General features: G+C 43.1%; 1 protein-coding gene across 5 annotated transcripts in view; it reads left to right on the top strand.

The window, feature by feature from the left end:
* LOC137172697 (adenosine kinase-like) overlaps positions 1-25,573 on the top strand; it is a 109,585-nt gene that overhangs the window by 34,199 nt on the left and 49,813 nt on the right. For all 5 annotated transcript variants that reach the window (XM_067577274.1, XM_067577275.1, XM_067577276.1 and 2 more), the window contains 2 exons: positions 11,468-11,640; positions 14,081-14,189. In XM_067577274.1, the coding sequence (XP_067433375.1) occupies positions 11,468-11,640; positions 14,081-14,189 (282 nt within the window). The remainder of the gene's footprint in view (positions 1-11,467; positions 11,641-14,080; positions 14,190-25,573) is intronic.

The raw sequence follows: 25,573 nt of genomic DNA, 5'->3' as shown, positions 1-25,573 counted from the left end.
ATATTTTTCTTATTGTCAACAAATCCTATCTGATATATTGAACTGACATGTTCCTCCAGTACCATGAACATGGACATCATAGTTTATTTTGAGTCAGTCTCACATACACCATCCTGCTGCTGTAAGTCCTCATTAGAGCACCAAATGTGTATTCATCTGGCACTGAAAATAGTCCGCAAGAAAAACACTATTTACTCCTATTTGAGTCACATTTGCTAAAAACCTGTTGGTGGAATTTACTGGGCCTCTTTTAAAAAATGTAGCTATATACTTTCAAGGCATTTTTAAAGATTTACGTCTTCAATAGGAACCAAAGGGCTTGGGGCTGAGTGCCACAGACAAGGTAAGGAAGCCAGAAAGTTATGAGAGACGGACTAAGACATTGTTGGGTTTGTTCTTTTCATTGGATTTGTTAACAATAAGAAAAACACAAACCAATACCAGCCTTGTCCTTTAATTCATCCATCCAACTTCCTGGATCTGCACCAAAAACTGATTACTTGTTCCCTGGCTTATCGCCCGACTTTTCACCAAATTTCATTGAAATCTGTTTGAGATATTCTGCTAACAAACAAATAGAGAGACAAACTGCACCAGAAACATAACTACCCTGACAGTGGTAATTAAAGGTTTCAATAAAGTAGCATTTATAAAATTTGACTGTTGTTTTATTTGCATGTGTTGTAATTGATTTACAACACATACATGAGTCGAACTGCAATTGGTTCAATTTGTTCTTTTCCTTCTGGTCATTAATAATACAATGCTCATAAGTTAACTTGCCTTTTTGTCCTCCAAATATATTTTGGTGCTCTGTGAAGGCTGCTGTGTGACTAATACATTGTGTCATGTTGTTAACACTATATTAATGCTGCTTAGATTGGAAGCCACAACCATTTGTCTTGAGATGTAATTAATGTAGCAGTGATGGAGATTTTGATATACACACAGTTGGTTTATACTTAAGTACATAATACCATTGGAACAAGCACTGCTGGTTAGCCTCTTGCTTATTTAGTCTTTCTGCACAGATTACAATGTGAAGTTAAGTTTATTGAACTTGGTATCCTTCTTCACTCATTGGTTTTTATTTCAAGGGTGTGAAAGACACAGCACTTCCCCCCCTGGCTCTGAGCAGATCCTCTGCTGCTGTGTTATTGTAGTGGTGACCTTGGTTCTTCTCTAAAAGCCTTCTGTCAGTGCAGATTCTTACAGGCACACAGCGCACTAGTGTTGGCTGAAAACTCATTGAATCTGCTTCGCCAAAGCCAACAGGGCAGAAGGGTGCAGGTGTTGCACTGGAATTGGTTTGCTTTTTGCTTAAAAAGTAAAGTGTGCTTCACCCAGAATGGCTCTCTCTAAACAGTCTCTGTAACCAGAATCAGCTCCCTGCGCTCCACTTCAGGGTTACAGTTTCACTGAAATTAAATAGTCTGTTTACACTGTGCGAAACAAATATATAAATTATGTCTTATACTAGACTGTATATATTTGGGTTATGATAACTGCTCAGATGGATATATGTGTCGATTCCAGTAAATATTCAGTGTGGGATGTGAGTTAGGTTAATCAGTGTTGGCACACGCTCAGTTTTTAAAGATTATTATGAGACTGATTTCAAGAAGAAAATAGACTGAATGAGATCGAATTCTATTTCTTGGCAGAAGGAAAGGCTTGTTGGCACACAGAACAATATCTAAATAGAAATCACATTTTTCACTCAAGTTAGATTTAACTGGAGTGCATTGTCTTCCTTTCTGGCTCAGAAACTTAGCCGTCTAGAAATGTGAAAGTCGCAGCCGCAGAGTTTCGGCATATTAACATTATTGGCACGCAGGGTGTTATATCTGGCAAGCAGAACCCATTTTGAGAGTTTGGAAATACTGTATATGTAAAGAGCATCTGCCACAGACCTTAGTTTCTTCTCTTAACCTGCAAAGCGTTAAATAGGTCAGTAATATTTCCCTCTTTCTCTTTGGGGTTTGTAAAACGCACAGGATACAGGACCAAATCATTAGCATGGATGGAATCCAGAGCATTAATGGTAACCAGGCAGAGTCGAATGACATTGTTATTGCAGCCGTTCCCCGGGAAAGTGAGGGGAGCTGAAAATTTATATTTGATTTATAGCAGGGTTTGAATTTATGTTCCAACTCTCAATAGGAAAGTAAGTGATCTTCGCCTGGCTTCTCACAAGAGAGGGCCCCACAGCATCTGGTGCTGGAAACATCTCTGTATCAAACGGAGTTCCTTCTAGTTTCTCTTTGCACTGCTTAACCACCAAGAATTTACACCTGTGGGGGATATAGTATTACTATGTTTATTGGACTGGATTCAAGTCTGAGTCTTGAGAAATTATCAGATGAGTGAAATAAGATGCTCTTTCTGGGAAACGCCAAGCAACAGGTTACCAGATGCACTTTATTTTTTGTTGTGCGCTGACTGATTACTTGCTATTTGCTACTATGCTATTCATGATTGCAAAGATGGAGCTAAGTCATTATTTTCTTTGGTTTATTATGTACTAAATGATATTTGATAGCTTGAGTGTCTGCTCAGTATTGCAAGCAGTGTGACATGGATATAAAGATCTTTGATTTGCTTTGCTCAAGTGCTGTTATTTATTGGGAGTTCTTTCTACAGCAGCACATTGATGAGAGCAGAAATATACTGCTCACTGTCACTATGAGTGTGCTTTTGAATCCTTGAAACATCGTATCTTCACATTATTATCTGCTTGAAGTGATGATACGAATACCATTCTTTATGGTTTGGTAATAACTGCCTTATTTTTCATAGGGACGCAGAGCATTATTTATCACTGGCAGCGTTCGTGGGGATTAATGATGCATAACTCTGTCGGAGTTGTCTGGCATACAGCACCAGCCGAAGGAATCTGGAAGGTTATCAGAGCAATAAATCCCAAGTTTTTCGCCGTTGTTTGTCACGATGCACTGCAGCAGCCAGTAGTTATGACGGTTCCAGCTTGTTCTCCCCCTTTCCTCCTCTCTGTAAGCCATCAGAAAAATAACACAACTTGTTTAAGCTGCCAGTTGATAAGGTGGAATTTGATAGCGCAACCTCAAAGTTCAAAGCGGGCAACTGTTCTCAAATCTTCTCCTTATTACGTTGACTCTGTCTGCTTCCAGCTGCACGATGGGGTGTAGATAAGGAGCGCGCTGCACACTTCTCTCCACCTCTGATGTTCGTTCTTGGCAATGGGAACACGAGCACAGTCTGTTCAGTCTTGCATTTTAACTGTTTTGTCAATTGCTGTCATCCAATTCTGTTATGTCTATAAACTGAAAATTAAATTAGGTGTGCAGACTGTTACGCAAGTTCAATCTATACCCACCCAACAGCAGGAGCAGTAGTATTTCTTTCATCATGGCTTATTTTCCCTGTTTAATTTATTGAATAAATTGCCCCTTTAACTTGCCAAGCAGGAGGAAGCCATCCATGCATTGTCCATGATCCGGGCAGAGAGGAAGATTCAGTCTATTAGTGCAATGATAGGGCCTTTACTGCGGCGAGCTCACTGATTGAATGGCATCCTTCTCAAGGTCAGGCCGGAGCTAAGAGCTATTTTCTGCTTACCTGTGCAGCCAGCCGACCACAGAATCTGCACACAAACTGCCTTTACACCAGCGAGCTTAGTAAGCGGAGAAGCTCATCACTGGTATTTCCATCTGGTAACATGAAGAGAAACCTCTTTGCCTGCAGAAAAGGACACAAAGGCATGAGTAATATGATAAGTGGGATCTTGCTACAGTGCGTAAAGACATTAGGAATGTTGTTTTTTCGATCTGCGCCAAGGGCCGAATCGTATCCGCCCATTGTGTCCCTTGTCAAAGTAAGGCAGTGTGTTAAATGTGAATCAGTTTGCAGCAAACGCGCAGACGGGGTCAGAGGTCAAGCTGGGAGCACAGCTGTTTTGTCTGCTTGTTTCTTATGAATGTGAAGTGTCTGCTGTTTGCTAGCCTGGTTTCCTCGAAAAACACAGCGTGACCACCATTAACTGAATTTGTGGCAGTCGTGTTTTAAGCTGCTTATGTTCAGGGACCTACTTTTAAACGTGTCCAAATCACTGTTAAACAATATAGAAGTGTGTCAATGATCCAACAATGGATATACAGGGAGATTAGGGTTAAGTGTCTGGAATGGATAGTTTTTTTTTGAATGATCCTGATCATCATTTCTCTGAGAGTAAATTATTTCACAAAATAGTCATAACATTCATTAGAGCCCACTTCTTCCCGGCAGCTAATGTTTTGAAGTGAATTTTCTGCACTGCCACATTGAATTTAGCTGGGCCTGACCTGCGCTAAGCCCTCAATCGGGGCTGTCATTTGGCGTATGTTCAAAAAAAAAAAAAAAAAAAATCTTCGGTAACACGGATCACCCGTGCTGTCACCGTATCCAAGGGGGGCGCTGCCACCTCCGTGAGATCAAAGCACCGTGGAAATTCACCGTACTGCGTACAGGGGAGTTGGGGTTGGTGGGGAGGGTGCAGATTCACCTGTGCAGGGGCCGAACACAGCTGCACTCCCACCAGCTGGAGCTCACGGAACATAGATGGGATTAGAGGCTTTAGCTGCAAAGGTCCCTCATCATCTCTCCGCCTGAACCTTGTATGGCAACAACCCCCGCAAACACAAACGCCACTTTGTGATCACTTAATAACACCCCCACCCTCACTTCATGCGCGTACACACTCAGTAAATCATCTCATGTGCTTTTATAGCTGCCATTGTCTCTACAGATAAATAGGACAACCCTGTAGTCTGGGACTCCCAGCCCATGAATCTGGTGTGGAGGCATTTTCTATTCCTTGCTCCCCACCACAGATAGGTATCACCGGTTGGCTCGCCATTGTGAAGCTGCTCCCTGGTTTCTGTATCTGAGCTCAGCCCCTCATGCCTGCCAGGTAAACCCGTCTGCCTCTCTGTTGGTGCGATAGGGGAGTTTGGCTCTGACTGACTGAAACAACATCACCTTGTTTATCCTGTAAATAATTCACCCCTCCCGGGCAACAGAAACAAAATCAAGGTTGTGTGTTTAACAAGGGAGGCAAGGAATGAAGACGAGCCAAAAAAAAAAAAAGGAGAAAAAAATCAGGTGTTTCCTTTTTAGATAAACTTGGCGCCTGGAGACAGCGACACATCCCTGATTCCTATGCAGCGCGAAGATTCTGCAGTGAGATCTGTTAGGAGGTGTGTGTGTGTGTGTATGTGTATGTGTGTGTGTGTGTGGGGAGGGGGTGTAGGTGTTTATTTTGTGTGCTCACTGAACTTGCCCTTTGATAGCTCTCTGAAGAGGGTGCAGAGATACTGACAGGGACATTCTTGTCGTGTTTAACATCAGAACCTATGGAGTGTGTCGGCGCGTCATCGAGTTTGATGCTTATCATGGGAGGCTGTTCCTTGGAGCTGTCACCTCCCCGCCCGCCCGCCGCCCCGTCTGTGGCACACACACACACGTGTATGCGGACATGCGAGCTGCCTTGTGTTTGTTTTTGGTGTTTTGTGTTGTCTAGCGTCACTGTCCTGGAGTAGTGTACCAGTCCGTAAGTATTCAGACAGTGTGACATTTCTTTTTGTGTCAAATTTGTTAAAAAAAAAAAAATCTGAATCACACCAGAAACACCAGAAATTTCATAAATATCAAAATCAAAACAAGTTTCTACACTTGGCTGAGGCAGATAAGTTGCTATATCAATATATATTTATTAAATGCAGATGGAAACAGATTTTTTTTTTACATACACAGTGAATTTGAGGTACCTGCCTTCACTCTTTGTATTGTGCAGTAGACAAAACACCTGCATCTTGCTGCCACTTGCTGTTACATGCCTCCACCAGAAATCCCAAAAAATGTAGAAAAAACATGCCATCTTAAGTGGGGATCAGCAATAAAAGCCATCAACAGAGTTCTTCTGGTCCTTAATTAATTATGATCATTAATCTTGTGTCCTTGTAAGTCTATTTACATAACAGTAATTGATGGAAACAGGCATTGGCTTGCATTTGCACAATATTTTAATGGAAACTGAGCTATGAGAAAATGTAGCCTTTTCTTAATGGCCTGTTAAAAAAGTATGGTGATGCTGCAATTCCTACATTGTCCACCCAATATGGATGTGAACTGAACGTCCTCAAACACACTTATTTGCTCAAATATAGGACAACCTTGATTATAAGACAAAGCCCCCCCTCCCTTCCCTGTACCCGTTTAAGTAAAATAATTTAGTGAAGATAAGAAGCACTTTCAGAGTAGTCCTGCTGAGAAAGTCTCCCCGAGATACTAACAGATTCCTCATCCTTAAAGCCTTTTCTCTTGTTAAAGAAGAACATGAAATACTTCCACTAAAGCAGAATCTAATTCCCACATTTGTGTAGCTCGTTCCAGTATGTTTTCAGTTACAGTGAATACTTCCTCCTGTTTATCAGTCATATACTCGCACACTCCCTTGTCAGGTCCTTGAAGAGGTCTGAATAATTTTCTCTGGCTGTTTCAGACTGTTTGAGATTTGAAGATGACTGACTCTAAAAGTTACAGTATAAATTGACTTGAAGTAAGACACTAGCCTAGCAACATTAAGGCTTTAAACAACCCATAATGCAACAGTGTTACACCTGTTCTCACTCCATTCAAAAAACATCTCCTGTTGTGCAAATTTAAATGCCTAGTCTTCAAATACAATACGACCCCCACTTTTTCAAATTTCCAGAAAGAAATTGGATTATATTCAAGCCAATATGATAATTCCTATTGAATAATGTTTTTGTGGTGGGACATGGCATAGTGAAGGATCAGTCTTAATTGTTAACCAGTGAAATTATTAACAAATTAATGACAGCTTTATTGGCAAGACTGAATCCTAGAAGGACACAGTGTTCAAGTTCAAGTCCCTGTTTAATGAAACTCAGCACTGCTGAAGTAGAGAAAAAACTGTGAAAAAGGAGTCATTGTCCAAATACTTACAGATTGCACAGTACATTTGAGCATCATCAGTCAGTTTTATATTGTCTCGTATCCAGAGCCTAAAGCTGCATGACAACTGTGAAACAGCTATTACAAAAGCAGACTTCAGTAGTGATACACCACCCTCCCCACTATGCTGGTGTGTCAGCAAGGGACGAGCCAGGCACTGATCACAAGACAACGAAGATCTGGATATTTGAAGCTCATACTGGGCCGGAATCCCATCGGGCTACATGCTATGCCTCCCCTTTGAGTGTTGATTGCAGAGAGGAGAATGTGGTTGACTGATCTGAAAGGAAATTACTGGAGAGAGAGCTTATCCATGCCTTTGACTGATAATCAGCTCATTATCGTGTTGATCATTTACAGCTCTCCCTCTCGCTTGCTGTCTATTCTTTTAGCTGTGTCACTGAAGCAGAGCACAGAGACTTTTAATGGCTTGGCAGGGATCCCGCTGTGGTGAAGCAGAGTTAAAACAACCATGCTAGCCCTGGCTAGTCTCCACTTTTACACAGTACAGGTCCCCACCCCACTTGTCAACCCTCCCAGGGAAGAGAAAAAATTAAAGAAAAACAACAACAGCGACAACAACATATGCAACCCCAACACAAGCAGTGCCCTAGCACCCCAACACGGCTAACTGTGCATGAAATTGGACTGATTGGAGTTATTGACCAGAAGGCTCCAGCCCCTGAGAGGACAGGGAGGAGGGTGGGTAGGTGGTTGGGGGGGGTTTGTGTGTTACCTGATTGAGTGAAAAATCCTCAGCCGGTTGCTTTGATGCCTAGCACTTTACAGGAAAGAGTGATTTAATGGAAGCTGCCAGACCTCATCAATGTCAGCGCTCATGTTGAGGGCCCTCTGCTCCGCCGTGCTTTATATAAAAGTGCTCGCCATGACAGGTCGTGATGGACAGATGTTTGCTAGTTGTTTTAACTGCACAGTAAAAGAAACACGGATATCAGCCCTTCACCTCTGGCTCTAAAAGACAGGCTGTGGAGCAAGAAGAGGCAGTTTCAGGCCACCCCAGTGTGCAGCACCCTCGCCCTCTGCTATTTTAGGCCTCTATAAATAGCCCCTATTGAATTTTTGCCGGGGTTGATAAGACTAAATTAATGTGACCATCATTAGGCACGGACACGTTCTTCTCAAGAGGACCCCGCTGGTGAGGTGAAGCGAGGAGAATGGAGACTTCTCTTCTGTCTTTGTTTTTAAGGATGAAATGAGCAGTGTAAGAGGGTGGAAACTGGAGTGACGGCCAACCAGCTTCCCAGTGATGTGCAGAAGGCGCTGCTTTGTTGTCGAGCTGCAGGATAACGCACAGCGTCATCTATCAACTCCACAGCAAAAGCCCACTCTACAGCATCTTCAGTAGATCTGAATTGCATTGGAATTGCATCATTAATAGAGCAGAAATGATTCCCAGCAACTCCGAGAGAATACATTGACCCCTGAGGGAGACTAGAAACAAGACAATGTTTTTACAGGAGGAATATCTAACTAGAGGTCCCATTACCACTTCATCAATATACAGCAGCAAGTGAGAGAGAAGATGGAAGGAGTGAGGGGAGCAAAAAAAAGAAAGAAGAGGGAATGTAATAGCTTATAGTGCTAATGGCAGTCTGAGCGCTCAAGTCCCAAACATTCAGCCGCCTCATCTCATCTGGGCTGTGTAATTGCCCTCCTGGAAGCTGCCACGCGAAGCTGCTGCCTCCGTAGTGAAGAGTGGCAGCTGCTGGATGTTGAGGAGCAGGCCTAGGTCAGCTCCCCAAGTGGGGCTCCTTGCAACCATGAGATGTCATAATTAATAGCTATCTGGGGGCCCCGGGGGCCAGTGTTGGGTGGGTGGGGATGTGAGATTATTTGGGTAAATGGATTCCAAACAGAAAGAGACGGCAGGCTTATTCTCCACTTAACATAATGTATACTTATCATCACTTTGCCTTTAGCTAGTATGCCTGTGCAGCATCTTACCCCCTGCTTTTCAGGGATATTTTTCTCACTTGTTTGTATTAGGCTTCCCTTCCGTATCTAAAACGTACCTAGAGATATGTCGCTGTGGTGTATCATGGGAACTTATTAATCTTTGGGGACCGGCGTTCTCACTAGTTAAGTAAATATACATGAGCTGCTGTGCAAGATACAAGCTCCCAGCACCTTCAGAAAAATCTGTTACTTCAGCTTCCCTCTTTTTTCCCATCCTCCTCCTCCTCCTCCTCCTCCTCCTCCTCTCTCTCTCTCTAACATGCCGCCTGGGGGCAAATCTCACTCTCTCTCATCTGCTGCTTAATTTCACTGGAGCGGCCCTCAGTAATGAAGCGCCTTGATGTACATTTGCCAATTTCTGCCTCTGCCACTGCGGTATAATTGGGATGTGACTAAGCATGAATACCCAGCGCAGGGTTGGTTGACCTCTCGGCGACCCCGCGAATAGTGCTTTTGTCATAATGGAGGTATTATCTCACATAATCTGGGAATGGAGAGGGATTGTCTGCAGGGTGCCAGGGATGGAAATGAATTGATATAACTCCCCGCTCCTGTACACCACAGAGGAAGAAAAAAAACTCCCTGCAAGATACATTTTCTTACATGCTCATAATGAAGACATTTTCTTCTTATCTATTGCTACTTTATGTTTATTGGAGTAGGAGAGCAGCTTCTGGCAAAAGCAAGGGTGGTTTTTTTTAGGAAGGGAGGGAGTTATGATTTCTGTGGCACCAGAGAGGATTTCTATGTATGTGTGTATGTGTGTGTATATGTGTGTGTATGTCAGCCTTTTCCCTGCGTGGGTGCACTGTGTGCTCATGCACATGTTAGTGTATGTGTGTCTGTTAATGACCCTGTAAAATGACAAGCTGAGCTGGCAGTGAGAGTACAGCCGACGGTCAGAGAGAGAGAGAGAGGGAGAGGAGGTGGAAGAGGCAGGAGAGTTGAGTTGGGGGGGGGTGCGGGGATATGGTTGTGAGGTCGGTGGTTGCACTGTGATTCACCATGCTGTCATCAGAGGGACGGGGGCCCCTGAGTGGCCCTCTCTATTCCCACCTGAGAGGCCTGCAAATGGAGGGGCCGCGCTGTCATTATTTACAGCCTGCAGCTCCTAACCTTGGATTCGGAGCTCATCACGGCGAAGGGAAAATCAGATTGGACTTGACGTGTACCCGAGCCAGTGACCTTGATAAGTGTGAGGTGCCTGCAGCAAGAGGTTAGGGAAGAAGAGCTGGCTTCTGTCGGCTTTCGCTGTGGATTTGCGCGTGCGTGTTTGTGTGTTTGTGTATTTCAGCCAGGTGGGGAGGGGCGGAGGTGGGCACGGCTGAATGACTGAACCGTGACTCAAGATGACACGCAGTAGGCCCGCTCGCAGTCCCAGATGCAGCAGTCATATGTGGCATTATTACTGTTCATTTTGCTGGCGCTAGTGCTGAAACAATCAACAAAAGATTAATTAGTTGACTAATTGATTAATCTGAATAAAATTTTGATAGGATTCAATGTTGTGTCAACAATAATTTTGATAACCGTTTACTAGTTAGTCATTTATCAAGCAAAATGTATGGGGATCAATGGATAATGAAGTATTAGCTGCAGCCCAAGTTTTACCAGGCAAAAGCCACAAACTCTCCCTGATCAGCTGTGTTTGTAAATTGGCAGCCTTGGTCTGAAAACACACCTGAGCCTTGCTAGAAGTAATGAATTTTTTCCCGGGTAATTTTATTTTTCTATTTGATTATTTATTTTTTCCAACTGAACTAGTTACCTGGAGACCAGAGAAGGGGGGGGGGGGGGAGCGCAGAATAACGGGAGAGCATCTCAGGATGGGTGATGAAAATGCATTTTTCTTCCCCTACCGAGATGCTATTTGGTCGTGTGAAATGATTAATTTCACACATATACAGGTCATCCCCGAAAGCAGCAACATCTCATTCACAAGGGGCCCCCGTCAGCAACAAAACAGGAGGCTGCAATAAAATGAGCAAACAGCAGCACGTACTGTACGTCAATAAATCTTTGGAGGTTAAACCTGAGCGCTGTAGAATTTGAGCAGCCCCCCTCTCTCATCAGGTAAAAGTCACTGAGTACATCAGAACTGTCGAGACCAAAAAATGGTCGACGAGCAGTTTGGGGCGTGTCCTGTGGTAGCAGGTACACACACTCTCACACACACACATCCACACACACAGAGTCTATGTTTGCATAAGTAGGATGGAGCCTTGAATTATGGGGTTTGAGTAAATAAGGAGATGAGACTGTTTTTAGCACACAGGGAGGAAGGAGTGCTTGGATTAGAATAGTGCCTCTGTGCGGAGTGGAATTGGTCTTGGGTTGTTTACGACAGCTCGCAGCCCTCATATATCACAAGCAGTATGTTTGCTGTGAAGCTACAGTTTGTATGCCATCTGCCTTAGCTGAACTTGACCCTTCAAACAGACTTATATTTTGTAAACTGAGCTCACTGTAATTGCTGTTTGTATTCTCTCTTTCTTAGTGGATGATCCAGAAACCCCACAAGGTGGCTACCTTCTTCGGGTGCATCGGTGCCGACCACTTCGGGGAAATCCTGAAGAAGAAGGCAGACGAAGCCAATGTCGATGCCCATTACTATGAACAAAACGAGGAGCCGACTGGAACCTGTGCAGCTTGTATCACCGGGGACAATAGGTTAGCCACCTTTCAGTCACCCTTGACCAAGAAATGACCCTCTAGCTCAGATTCGAAAGAGTCATTTTAGTTCATTTTTACATCCTCAGGCAGTCAGTTGACTCCTCGGGGCTGGAAGTCATAACAGGGAATCATTGCTCGGCTCACACATCAAAAGGAAAAAGAACAGCTTGAGTATGTTTTTCCAGGCCCCCACTCAGTCTCTGCCGCCTCAGTGGGTTGTCATCCATCTATAGGCTGACAGTAGCAATGTGTTAGAGATGGCTGGGCTATCCCAGCTCTCACCTGTCAGCCTCCTCGGCTGTAAAAGAGGCTTTAGCGTCTCTGGCGACTCTCACGCCAGCATCATCATCAGCTCGTCTGAGACAGCAGAGGTCAAACCCCGCGCACACACACATACGCGTGCACACACACACACACAAATATCACTAACAGTGAGGGCTCCAGTTCATGATAGACCAGGTGTGGATCAATAACCTCCTTCTCTAAACACTCCCCTCCTCTGCAACCCTTCATCTGCTGCTACTGGAGTTGTCAGTCAGTCAGCGGCTGGACCTCGACCGCCCTGGGAGCCGGCCCTGCTGAATGGTCTTAGTGGGCTTGTTTGATGTGGGTACTGACACCTGAAAAGGTCAGATGCCGTGCTCAGGGAGACGAGCTCTGTAATATTTCTTACAGGTGTTTAACAGACAGCTCAGGAGGCCAGAGGAAAGGTCGCCTGCAGGGCCAGATTGGAAGGGTGATGGCTTTGAAGGACAGGGAACCAGTGTGTCACAGCCCCCAGGCTTTGATTAGTGCAGGTCTTCAAAAAAAAAAAAAATCTACCTCCCCTACTCAAATTGACAATTTGAGTTCTCTGTCTCTGAAGATACTGTATGTTGAATAATCACATTTTAGGCATTAGGAAATAAGTTTATTCAGTTCTTACACTTGTAATCAAAGGTTCAATCAGTCAGTCCCTCCAGGATTTTTTGTGATAATTGCAGCCCAAAATGACTCACTTTGCATCAGCTTTTCTAAAATAAAATTACACTACAATTTGTGAACAATTTAATGTTATTTTGCAATAAATTGTGCTAATATTTAATTTGTAATTGTTTAAAGAACTTACTGATAATCATGATGTGTAATAAGTTCCAGTGAGAGTAAAAAAAGAGTGTGTAAGCTAACCTTAGCACTTATTACCATACCATTTTGTTCCAAGTTCCATAAAACAAATGGTTACTTTTATGCGTTAGACTGGAAAAAAGTTCAGTTTTGGTAAAAAAAAAAAGAAAAAAAAAGTGAAATGGAAAAACTTGGTTGGAGGATACACAGTGGACAAGAGCTGGCCGTGAAGACAAGTTTTAGAGAAAAGAGAAAGAGAAAAGTCCTTTTCACCACAGTTACAAGGAGGTTTGCTTATGGAGATTTTTGTTGATTGTTTTATTCAACTTTGTATCATTAAAGGTATACTATGCAGGATTTTCCTAAAAAAAACAAAAATAAAAACAGTTCTTCCAGTTTGACCGATATTTGTAAAAGAAATAGCAAGATCTCACATATATATTGCTATTTTTAGTTCTCCAGTTGCATATTTTAGTATTACAGTTTTATTTCTTAAATGCATTACATCATCAGATCTAGCTGTTATTTGAGAGTACATGTACTATGCAGTTCTCATGTCTATTGGATTGCCTCAGTAAAAATACTCTGCCATGACACTGTCATAGCTTTCCTAACCTTTGAGTCCATTACTGCAGCTCAGGTCATGTGCAGTCCCAATCCTGCTGTCATACCGTAGCCTCCGTCATCACGCCCCGATCAACTTAGCACACTGTTACTCTTCTCTTTGACACTAACCATGCTTTGCAGCTTTTTCTAGCAGTGTGAGAAGCTACCTCTTCCTGTTGCTGCACCCTCCTGTCATATGGTCGCCTAACAGTTTTCCCCTAAGTAGCGATGATGGTTGCATTCATTTTGATGGTCGCTCATAAAGAGACAGCATGCGAGGACTGGCTAATGAGCTGTGTTAAGATAATGCCACCTGCTACACTTTCCAGCTCCCACCACTCACTACTCAACTCAAGTGTTCATTTAGTAATGCATTTCTGTTGTTTTCACACCTTTTGTTAACAATCAACCACTTTTTCAGGTGATATGATTCTATGAATAATATGGAGGTGGCTCATTGTTGGTCTTGAAAATCCCCCTGTTTATTTTAATCTCTCCTCTCTTGGTGTTTTAGATAACCCATTTTAGAAAAAGAAAGAAAGATAAAGACATCCAGACGACTTTACTTCACCTTGTTTCAGACATTCTAAGAAACCATTATCATCCCTTTTATATCTTGAAAGAACAAAGGAAAGTCTGGGGCCTTAGTGTTTTTAGGGATGTTTTTGAGACAAAATTAAGATGGATGATAAGCGAGGTGGAAGATTTATGGGGTCTGTCTCGGCAGGTCCCTTGTTGCTAACCTGGCGGCGGCAAACTGCTACAAAAAGGAAAAACACCTGGACTTGGACAGCAACTGGGAGCTGGTGAAGAAAGCCAAGGTCTATTATATTGCGGTAAGTGAGACCCTGTACATTCAAAATGACTACTCCCCAACTCTATTGCCAGAAGAGGACAAAATGTTAAGAGGCTTTATTCAGGAAATGCCTCAGCGCGCCTTCTGCATTGTCAATATATCCATTCATCCTTTGTCAAGTGAAATGAGCTATGTTACCTATTGAGACAATACAGCTCCATTCTCCCCATTTTCCCCTCGTCTTTGTGCACGAAGCTGCGGTACAGTGTGAAATTGTTCTACATGTAATGCATTCATTCATTTCTTTTAATGTGAAGACAAGCCAACAGGTGCTGTGAAAGTGTGAAAATTGATTATGCAAGTTCATTCGGCTTTACCCCCTCCTACACAATATTCCCTTTACAGACAAAACACACACACACACACACACACGCACAGATTGAGGAGGACAGATGTGCGCTACGACATTCACACACACTCAAGCTGTACCACTGAGGTAATGTCTTCACTTACAGCTTCTGGAGTAGGATGGCCTGCCATGCTCATGTTTCACTGTTTGGGATTACATTTAATTCCAGCAGATCAACATTTTCTCTGATCTCAAGTCAATATGATAGCCTTGAAACTGCACTGCATTCCACATCTTTAAGCAGGTCATTATCGGTATAAATCAGCATTACAGCCAAGCAATCAACATACTCCTTGGCATATTGTCCCAAGTGAAATACACAATGCTTCCCCTGTTGCCCACAAGCCCTCAAACCATGAGAGTACTGTAGTGCAATAATGATGGAGGTTTTATAATTAGCCGCCCAGTCGCAGAAACAAACACCAAAAAAAAAAAAAAAAAAAGCTGTCAGTGCTCGTGCCAGAAAGCAGATCAGTCAGTCCATCCTCCAGAGTTTGTGTGGTCTCATTTTTAGCCTCTGCTCCACATTAGCAAACACGGCACATCCTCTGCAAATTGGCAGTTGGGTTTTGCCCACATCCGACAGTCTTGTGCGCAGGGAAAAGCTTCCGTGGGATTTGAGGGGGGATAGAAGGACCACAAATGGGTGTTTGTCAGTGCTTGGAATCTCAAACGGGGTGTTCAGCGTCCCTCCTGGGCCTCTTTGTCAAAACAGGGGGATCATTCGCTTTATTAGAGTCCCATTCGCACTTCTAAAGTACTTAGCCAGATACACTGCCACAGCTATTCCCACTTAATACTGTGTGGCGTGTCTAGACCGGTGTTCACTAAGGCCTCCTCTCTCCATTAACCTTGTCGAGAGCACTCAGATGTATTTACCCAATTTACAGCCAGGTTGTACATTTTCTCCCTCTCTCTCTCTCTCACACACACTATACTAACCTCTGCTGTGTATTAATGTGCTTTGTTGATTTTCATTAAAACGGCTGCTGGGTGGTACACGCGGTCTTGTACACTCTAATCTGTAAATTTAATTACCGGAAAGCGCGCATGTGTGTATGTTAGCATGTTATTTGCTTGCACGTGCGTCGGTGTTTGTCGGAGCATGTGTGTTAAAGAGGTGATTGATGATTCCTGGCAGAGTCTCTCAAGGTGCCTGCTACTATGTGGTGTGATTGGATGAAAACAGAATTATTAGAGGGCTCTTGCAGCCAGTCTGGCTCTTCCAGCAGCAGCGGCAGCAGTAGCAGCAGGGCTGGTGGCAGACGCAGAGCAGGGAGGCAGCACTGCCATTTCTCACAAAGAGAGAGAATGTTGAACTCCTGCCAAATGTTTGGTGGCAGGCTGTTGCTAGGAAATCTGGGTCCTTAGGCAAATCATTGCACAAAGACCAATAACAAAGGCGTGAGGGGGAAGAAGGAATGGCTAAACGCATTTCAGGCAGAGGATATCTATTTTTTGTTGTTGAATGCCATTGCTGCTGCAGTGATGTTTACAGTTATTTCTTTCCCTGACGATTGTAAACATCAGAAATGGAGGGTGATGTATTGTGTGAAGGGGAGATGAGTGACTCTAATTGGTGGGGGTGATGTGTGCTCGCTGGCCCAGTTAGCCTCCCCCCCCCTCCACCCCCCCACCCCCTCCCTTCACTCCCACTTTCCTTCCATCCCCATCCCCCTTGGCCCTCTGTGGACACCACCCTCCTCCTCTTCGTCTCCTTTTGCTGTCTCCTTTGCCCCCCCCCACCCACTCACCCCCCTCTTTCTCCGGTCTCTCAGACACACATACACTTGCTGCTAAACACACACAGTGTGCACGCACACATTCTGCAGCATACCACTGGCTTGTTTTTCTTACCACTGAGCGCTTTGCCCTGTAATTTGATCTCCACTGCTTGATGCATCCTCCATGATGCCACTTTGAATTAACCTATGGCTCCACAGCTCTCCTTAGTCCCAGCTAATAAAATGGCCTCTCCTAACTTATGCCATTTACATGCAGGGAAAAAAAAGATGCTCTTGGCTCTTGGTTCATCTCCTGGTCATGCACAGAGCAAGTAGAAGAAATGAAGAAGTGGGGAGACGAACAAGACAATTGACTGTGAAAAGGCCTGTTAATGACTGGGCACAGATGGTCAGAAATAACCCAAGGATAGACGGAGGAGACACTCATCTCTGCCAACTGGCCTGATACACAAAACTCACCCAATGAGACACAAGCTGCAGTGCTGTTAGGTCGCAAACCTGATCACAGCTGTGGAAGCTGTTCCTTTATGCCCTAAGCTAACGGCACAATCACCGTTAGCCTCTGAGAGGTTAGCCACACCCGGAAAAAACAGCTAGCCCACCTTTTTTTTTCAAACAGCGCAGCAAGTTGAAGTAGCAATGCCTCACACTGTTAACACTGGCACACTGCATATAGCATTAATTGGCAGTTGTATTCTTGCCCTCACTGCAGGGGAAAGCTGAGTTCAGCTTCAGTCACTGTAGCATAATATGCAAGGAAAAGAGGCAAAGGGGAGGGCAAAAGCAGGAAAAAAAAAAAAAAAAGCGCAATACTGGCACCACAAGCAGCACGTCAGCCTGCTTACACCCCAGAGTGGCACACATACACACACATTGTTACTCCGCCCCACCAGCCCCTGCAATTTGCAGCCAAAAAAGCAAAGGGAGAGGTTTTCCACATACACAACTAACTGACACCTCATCAGCCAGCCAAAGGGCTGATTAGCACAGAGGTGACTGCGGCTGTGTCTCTGTCCAACTCAGAGGACCACACTGTCCTCACGCTGACCTTGAGCTTCTCTCCCTCTCTTCCTCTCTCCTTCTTTCCTACCCTCCTCTCTTCCTCTGCTTTTCCTCTCACCACTGCTTTTTATCTCCAAAATTCCTCCCTTCCTCTGTCACCATCTCCTCCCTCCTTCCCTCTCCTTCTCTGTCTTTTCTCTCTTTCCTCTCCACTCTGTACTGCACCACTCTGCACTGCCCCTGTCCTTCCACATAGCTAGGGAGGGATCACGAGGCAAAATGCAGGCAGTGGAGAGAAAGAGGAAGGGAGGGAAGAGAAGTGGAGGGGGGAGAAAAAAACTGGCAGGCTCCCCCTTTGTCTGCAGGCGATCAGTTACAGTCTTGGTTGCCGATGAAATTTAATCCCCACCGCATTTACATGCCAAGTTTGACTTCTGGCAAGCCTTATTAAATAGATTTGTAAATCATTTCATCTTGATTAGAATCTGTTCTCAAGGGATCAACATTTTTTCGCCTTGCTTGTGTTTTGTTATGCGCACAATCTGTGCCCACTGGTGTTAAAATTTGAAAGTCAACCCTTGGTGGTGTTATTTTTCTGTGTGAGTGAGTGTGAGCAGTAGGTTTAGGGGACAAAGAGCGATGGGTGCCAAGTCCTGTCCGTCACCGGCCAAGCCACTGTGTCAGCATGTCTCCCATCTCTGGAGGTCATGTCGGCGGGCGAGCAACTGCTATGATGTGTCTTCTCTTTATTAGGCTGACACCACAGTGTCTTTAGCATGGAACAATGTCATTTCAAATTGCGCCTAATCAGATGGCATTTTGTAATTGCCAGCAAGCATCTTATGAATATGAATTCATAATTGTTCAATTACAAGCCGACTGCATCATATTTATTGGCCTTTTATTTTTTTTCTCCCGCTGGCCTGGGCCAATTATAGGATTTCAATCTTGAGGCAATCAAGTGATAAGGGTGAGGCGTTTAGTGTTTGCTGTCACTATATAATTCTCTCGAATGTTAAACATGCATCTGGGAGGGCTGTATTTGTCAGAAGGCTGTGCATGGAGGTGCACCTGCCTAATTGAGTGGTAATGAGCTGTCAGGAGTGCAGGCTTGGTGATTGGCTCTCGGCGGGGCGTCCCGTGCCAGTGGGATGTATGGGCTGGCCTGGCCCTGCTGGAGGATCAGCCAGCTCCGCAGCCCTGCAGGCCTGAGTGGGCGGAGCGTGGTAAATTAGGGTGGAGAGGCCAAACAACGCTGGCTGCTGAGACATTCTGTGGCTTTCACTCTTCTGCAGGATTTATTTAGGTTGTTTACAATTATCCTTACTCCTGATTTGGTTTTACTACGTGATGTCAGTTGTGAAATAAGTTTTCATATCCTTCATTTAACTCAAGTAACAGTAGCAATACTGCACTGTAAACATGTTCCATAAAAGTAAAAGTCTAATTTTTACTTAAAGCCACTATGTATAGAATCAATTGTGTGATTGTTGCATCTAATCCTCAAGGGAATAAGTTTATGTTTATAGAAAAATGTGTCTGGAAACATTCCCTATTTACTACATAGTGCTCTATATTTACCGTCCACTATTTCAGTGTTTGAATTCTGAATGAAAATAGTAGTGTACATGACATGAACATTATGTTCTGCTAGCAATCCCTCAATGCAGTGAGTCACATTTTGTAGATGCGAAAATTAACAGTTGTTGATAATATTATTATATATGCATTATATTATCACTGATGCATTTTAATGTTGTAGCTGGCTGAGATGTCGCTGCGTATTTAGCATTTGGAAGCAGTATACAAACATACATATGATGTAGAGATACAAAGAGTGTAAGTGTTTGTTAATGTGCAGTATTTGTCAAGAATGATGACTCTTCTATGAAGACATATTCAGTTCAATTCAAGTTTATAATTTTTATTATTTGTAATAATATATCATATGTTATATTATTACAACTGTGTTTTACTGTATTGTCAATCATTATCTGTTTATATACCAGCTTCTACAGGATGAGTTATAGATGCCAACAAATACAAATATATATCTGCAAACAACCACTATAGTGGGTTATAAACCATTTATTAACTGTTTATATACTGTTTATACAGTAAATGCTAAATAGGGGGGCTTAAAGTAAGATTTTGCCCTTTAATCTATGACATTGCATCATATAAGACGATCATATGATTTGTCTGTAAATTTTCTAATGTAAAATCAATTAAGTGAATTAAAAATACAATATTTCCCATTGAAATGCAGTGGAGTGTAAATACAAAGTTGCAGGAAATGGAAATACTGAAGTAAATTACAAGTACCTCCAAAAATGTACTTAAGTACAGTACTTGAGTAAATATACTACACTTTGTTACGTACCACCACTGTTGATTGTTCCATTTATTTGTTTGATTAACTGCAATATAAACACAGTAAGCTTTGTATAAGCAAATATGTCTCTAATTGTGGATGAGTAAGTTTACAGGATGTCAAAGTTCACCTCATTTTCTTATAATGGAGGAGCAGCATGGTTAAGTTCTCATTACACTGAATGCTGAATGGCATCTATTTTAGTTTAGATTTGTTTATTTGTGCAGTTTATTTATTTTTTTATTTGTTTGCTTTTTTTTTTTTTTTTTTTTTTTTTAAAGAAATATGTGTGGAAATAGTTAAAAGTTGGCAGGGCTGTGCTGGTTTTATTTTGGGAGTCTTTATTCTCAGCCCCCTAATTTGAACAACAAGGAGAAAAAAATGCTTTAATCCACTGTATTTTGAGTAATTTTCTCTTTGGGGTGGGATGGGGGGGGGGGGGGTGGGGAGGTGGAGGGGTGCACGTTTTTGGACTCTGGCAGGCCTCCAGGCTGTAGTCCATATTACTCTACCAGCATGCGGTGGCTTTCTCCTTGTACACCCACGTTACCTTGTAAAAACAGTTTTTCTCCTTCAGCTGGGAAAACACCATGTCCTTTCACCCCAGATTACTGTGTGCATCTGCTCCACCGGCAACAAGTCTGTTTTCCTTTGCCTCACTGTACAGGGGATGAAATAGTTCAGACTTAATGATATTTCTACTTTCTTTCACCTTGTCCCCTCACTCCCTCTGCATCAAAGCACCCGGCGTTTGTGTGTGCCTTTTTATTCATGAGACCAAGTTGTAAAATAGAAAGTAGAATAATGTTTCAGTCCTACACTGGGATGTTGTGGCCATTTGTGCGAGTTCCACGGCTTAATTGAATAGACTGAGTAATTATTTGTCAAGTAATGCTGAGCAGAAAATAAATAGCCACTTTGCGGCAGTGAATTGTGCCTGATGGCCATGTGTTGATACTCTCACCAGGGAGAGTAAAAACCTGCTCTACTGGCTAAGTATCTGATTAAGATTCACATGATGGAACCGCAGACGCTTTAGGATAGTGTGTCTCCTGGGCGAAGATAGCGAGTAGAGTTAAGTGTCAGATGCTGTTATATTATCACGCCGGAGCATAAAGCTTCGACTGAATGAATATTGCTGGATTATTCTCTTCACCGCAAACCATCCGCAGCACTCGGGTCAGCTTGACAGTTTCTGAAACTGGCCAACAAAGAATCACCGCAGATGTGCGTCTCTGTGCGGCAGATGCTGGACACTGTTCTTGGAGAATTGTTTCCTTCTGCAAGGTTTCATTTTTCCCTTTTATGTCGCCGTAATTTGTTTATGGTCTGTAATAAGCCAGTGCATATCTTCCTTCTGCCAGTTTGGCCTGGATCCATTATAAACTGCCAGTAATTTTTTTTTTCCTTTCCCTTTTTAAAGGAGACTAATGACTTCTGAGGATAATATAATATTTTTGTAATGATTTGATAATTTATTCATTAGAGTTATAATCCCCAAGATTTTTATTATATCAACTCTCAATTTTGATACTATTTATGGCTGCCATTGGATGTATTTGCATAGTTGTTACCTCTCTGTTTAGTTGTTTCCATTGTGGTCAAAAATTTGAGCCCCCAATCCCACCCCCGGCCCAAGAAAATCTCAACTTTCAAACACATCTTTAGTTCTTCCTCAGCAGATGGAGATTGCTCAGTTGTCAACACATGACCTGAGAATGGAAATTTAATTACTTGTAAACAAGTCGTTGTATATCAATTCAGATCGTCTACACACGCACAAAGGATTCACAGTAAACAATGCATGCGTCTTTTGGATGTGATGTGGGCGACAAAAGCCAGTGCATGCAGGCATTTTGCAGCTATATTTGATCATAGGTTTAGTATTACCATGTTGACTGTCTTTTTAAGTCTTCATTATTTCGTGACTCCTCAAATTGTCTCAGTCCACGGTTTACTGGGCTGCGGCGATACACTGAGTTTCTCCTCTCAAGACGTGTTCGCCGCCTTCACTGGTTGATATGTTGACGTGTGGAATTTTGAACAAAACTGTGGGACATGTATTATTAAAATGCACAAGTGTCGTTAAACTGTTTGACAAAATAGGTGTATTTGCTATCTTGCCAAGAGTTAGATGAGAACATTGATACCGCTCTCATTGATTGTTGTTGATACATTTGCGTTTACATTGACTAATAGTTTCAGGTCAAGCTGTTTTTTACCTGCTGTGGGTTTCAGTTAGCATGTTTATGGGTTAGCACATGCATAGGCATCTGAACAATGGAGCAAGTGGAGCAAATGCATCCCCAAATGATTATATTTAAGCAGCCAATATCAGTGATTATTTTACTATTTTCAGCAAAAACAAGTAAGAAAATGAATCATACATTTTTGAACTACTCCTTGAGTTGGTTAAGTCGAACCTGTCGTTGCTCGTTTGACACAGCATGCTTTGGCTGTCAGTCACAGTCTGTCAACCTACACAGGAGTCTGACCATTTACAAAGGTGAGAAACTTGCCATTTAGCTTAACTGCGATCATTGAATGAAAATAGAACTTAGGAAAAGACAGGCTAGTGTATGATGAATGAACCAGCTTGGCCCACTGACTCCAGCCAAACTTTAAATTAGCTAAAAGAAGGATTGTGCTGTTGCCGAAATGCCAAACTGATTTGCGAGTCAGTGTTAGCTAAATGATCTGCTTTTGAAGTTATGATTATTCATTCCTGCATAACATTACAACTATACAAGCTAGTGATGCTACTGAGAATAGCTACTACTAGAACCTGTGTGTACAGTAAACAGGTGGGATTAGAATTAGATAGCTGTTGTGAGGCCATTTAATTTATCCAAATTGTTTGTACTTTGTTGCAATTGTTAGACTTTGAAGATGGCCTTGTGAGTATTGAGAATAGCGACCCTCAGGTTTAACATTGCTTAATCATGTTTAATTATCCAAATCATATTGTGATGTGTTGTCAGGCTATTTCATTTCTATAAATTGTTTGTCCTTGTTTGACCTTGAAGATGGCCTAGTAGCCTGCAGCCTACTACCATTTTAGGCTACATAATGTTTTTTATAAATATAATTTCAAATATGAAATGGCCATTCTTATGATAATCATTTCCTGTCCTGATCCACCCAATTATATACTCTTCTGTTCTTGACACTTTCTTGGTTTATAGCACCCTCAATCTAACTAATCTAGACTAGTGCAGGTGGCTGTTTCATGACTTAATCCAAGAGGTGAGGTGGTGTAAAAATGTAGGAAATGTGTTTTAAATTTAAATTTGTTTTCCCACCAATTATGCTTTTGCTCCCCCATTTTAAAACATAACCAGGCTCCCATGAGCACATGCAGGGGAAAGTGTTTATTTTTCATACATGGTCCCAGTCAGACATAGGCTAGTATTCTGACCTTATCTATTGTTTCTCAAGTGTATATTGTAAGCAGCTTTGGAGGCTTTATAGAGACTTAGCCGGCAGGGCTGCCGTTGCTCTGGTGGAACATTTGGACCTCTGGCAAGTGTCAGATTTTCAGCAGCACATTAAATCTCTTAACCCAGTTCTTTTTTTTTCTCCCCTCCCCTTCCTCTCTCTGTCTCTCTCTCTTCCTCTTTCCCTCTCTTCCTGCCATGCTAACAAGCTGGCTGTGATTTATTTTTCATGTGTGGCGTTGTTAGCCTCTGCCACTTTTATTTTTTCCCCGGCATCTAAACTCTTGTGCCAGTGGTTTAGCCTGGTGCCCAGGCCCTGAGGGGGCAGGGTGGAAATGCAGCCAGAGCAGCTGCACATCCACCCCGGCCGGGCAAGGTCCTCCAGTCGCACTGTGATGGGGAGGCCAGAGCCACTTTGATTAGCATGTCTGTCGTTATTGGCCAGCTTGAATGTCACGCACCGTGAGCCCAGTCGTCTAATGCTTCAGCTGGCCAATGGGGCCACTCCCTGCAATTACTGATAGGGCTGCTTGTTCCAGTGCGGAGGAGAGGCCAGGGAGAGTGCCAAAGTGCCAAATGATTGTCCTCGGTAAATAAAAAGCAGACATCTCCCTTTTTGATGTTCTATATGTGCGTGCCTTATTTTCAGATGCTGTGGCGCAATCACATTTGAAAGCAGTTTGCACTCCCTACATAACAAGGGGGGACCAATCAAAACAATAACTGTGGTTCATTTTGACAAAGCCCTTGGCTCACAATTGTCAGAAGATGTAAGCTGACTCATCCACACAAGAAGGGCATGTATCCCTGGGAGCGAGGGGCGAAAAGCTATGATGAATCTTCCCCTCTGTGCTCTCCTCTCTCCACTGAGCCTGCATGGATTAATTACATGACTAGTAGGTAGTTTAGTCCCATTATTTATTTTTTCTAATGAATAATTTTACTCTCCCTCTCCGCCCAGATTTTATTCTGCTCAGGACTTTTCGGCTTCACCCCGTGGAAATAAGAATGCATTGATTATTTTCCATCTAGCAAATATCCCACCAACTGAGGAATAACATGCCTTCCCCCTAATTGGTTTGTTTATCTTGAGCAACAGACTCTGGGTTTGTTTGGACTCTGGCTGGCATCCACACACTGCACCGCTCCTCAGCATGATTACTCACCTTGGGAGGAGGCTGCTGGAGCAAGGTTGATGTTCCCCGCATAGACATCAGGCTGTCATTCTCCCCGCTTATGTGACATCATTTGCCAAGACAGATTTGTTACAGGAAAAATAAATTCAGGCCTAAAAAGGGATTGATTTAAGGACAGGCTGCAAGTGGAAAAAGGCGACAGGAGGGATGGGGGCTCCCAGACACATTTCACTACTCAGAGGGCTCGGGCCAGATCCAAACAAGCTGCCAACAGAAGATGGATTCTGGCTTCATGTATAATTGATAAACTGTATGTTCTAGGTGTCAGCTTTAAAGAGGGAGCTAGGACTATATCAGGAAGCTATTTTTCCTCTCTGAGGCGAGCATCATTTTTATTTTGTCCTCCCCCGTTCTCTGGCTTATCTTCTCAGTTCAGAAAGCCCCGTTGAAAATTATCGTTTTCTTTGAAGACGACGTTCGGGAAGTGCAGCTTTAAAAGCACATCCTGTTCCTGCACCTATTAGGAGTGCTAGTCCAGGGCAGATAGCCATCTGCAATGTTGACTGTACATCCTGAGTTATCAGGATTAGCCATCTCACTCTTGACACCTAGCACATTAATATTAGCTATGGGAGACTCTATCCTGCTGAAAGCAGCATAAAAGGATTAATGTAGCGCTTATCCTTTTGGAAATAATGCCCTTTATTGAGCGGATTTGACACTGTAAAGGCTAATGATGACATTGAATGGAGCCAGAATAAGTAATGGTGCATCATCCCGTGTCATGCAGCCAGAATAGTCGCTATTTGCATTCCGACGGCTCGAACTGTATTGATTTTGCTGAAGGCGTTCGGTTGTTTTTCCTCTGCAGCACTAAGAGAGTGTTACTCAATCATCAGCGTCCTGTAGCTAATGACAGTCCTCTCCCTGCAGGCCCAATGACATGCTTCGTTCATCGTCATACTGTACGCTACGATGTCACCTCTGAGCACTTTGAGCTGCAGCAATTACTGTACATGAAACACAATATGCCAGCACGTCACCCTCCCGGTCTATCACACAGTGACTGTGGGATTAATGTGGCTTTGCCCACTCTCTTTAATAGTGATAAATTTGTATCCTGCCAGCCAGATCTATGAGTGTTAGGTTTGACTATTATGGTGGACCAGAGGAGGGTGGAATACTAACTTTGTACCCTATCATTTCCCTTTGACAAATTATAATCACTGTGAAAGCAGTTTTCTATCATGTTTTTTACATACTGCCACACTTGAAGTGCAAAAAGTGGCCTGATTCTTTTTCTTTTTCTTGATTTTTTTTT

This window comes from Thunnus thynnus, chromosome 20, assembly GCF_963924715.1.
Source record: "Thunnus thynnus chromosome 20, fThuThy2.1, whole genome shotgun sequence".
Lineage (NCBI taxonomy): Eukaryota > Metazoa > Chordata > Actinopteri > Scombriformes > Scombridae > Thunnus > Thunnus thynnus.
Note: the sequence above shows the minus strand (reverse complement) of the source record. Positions and strands in the feature narration are given on the sequence as shown.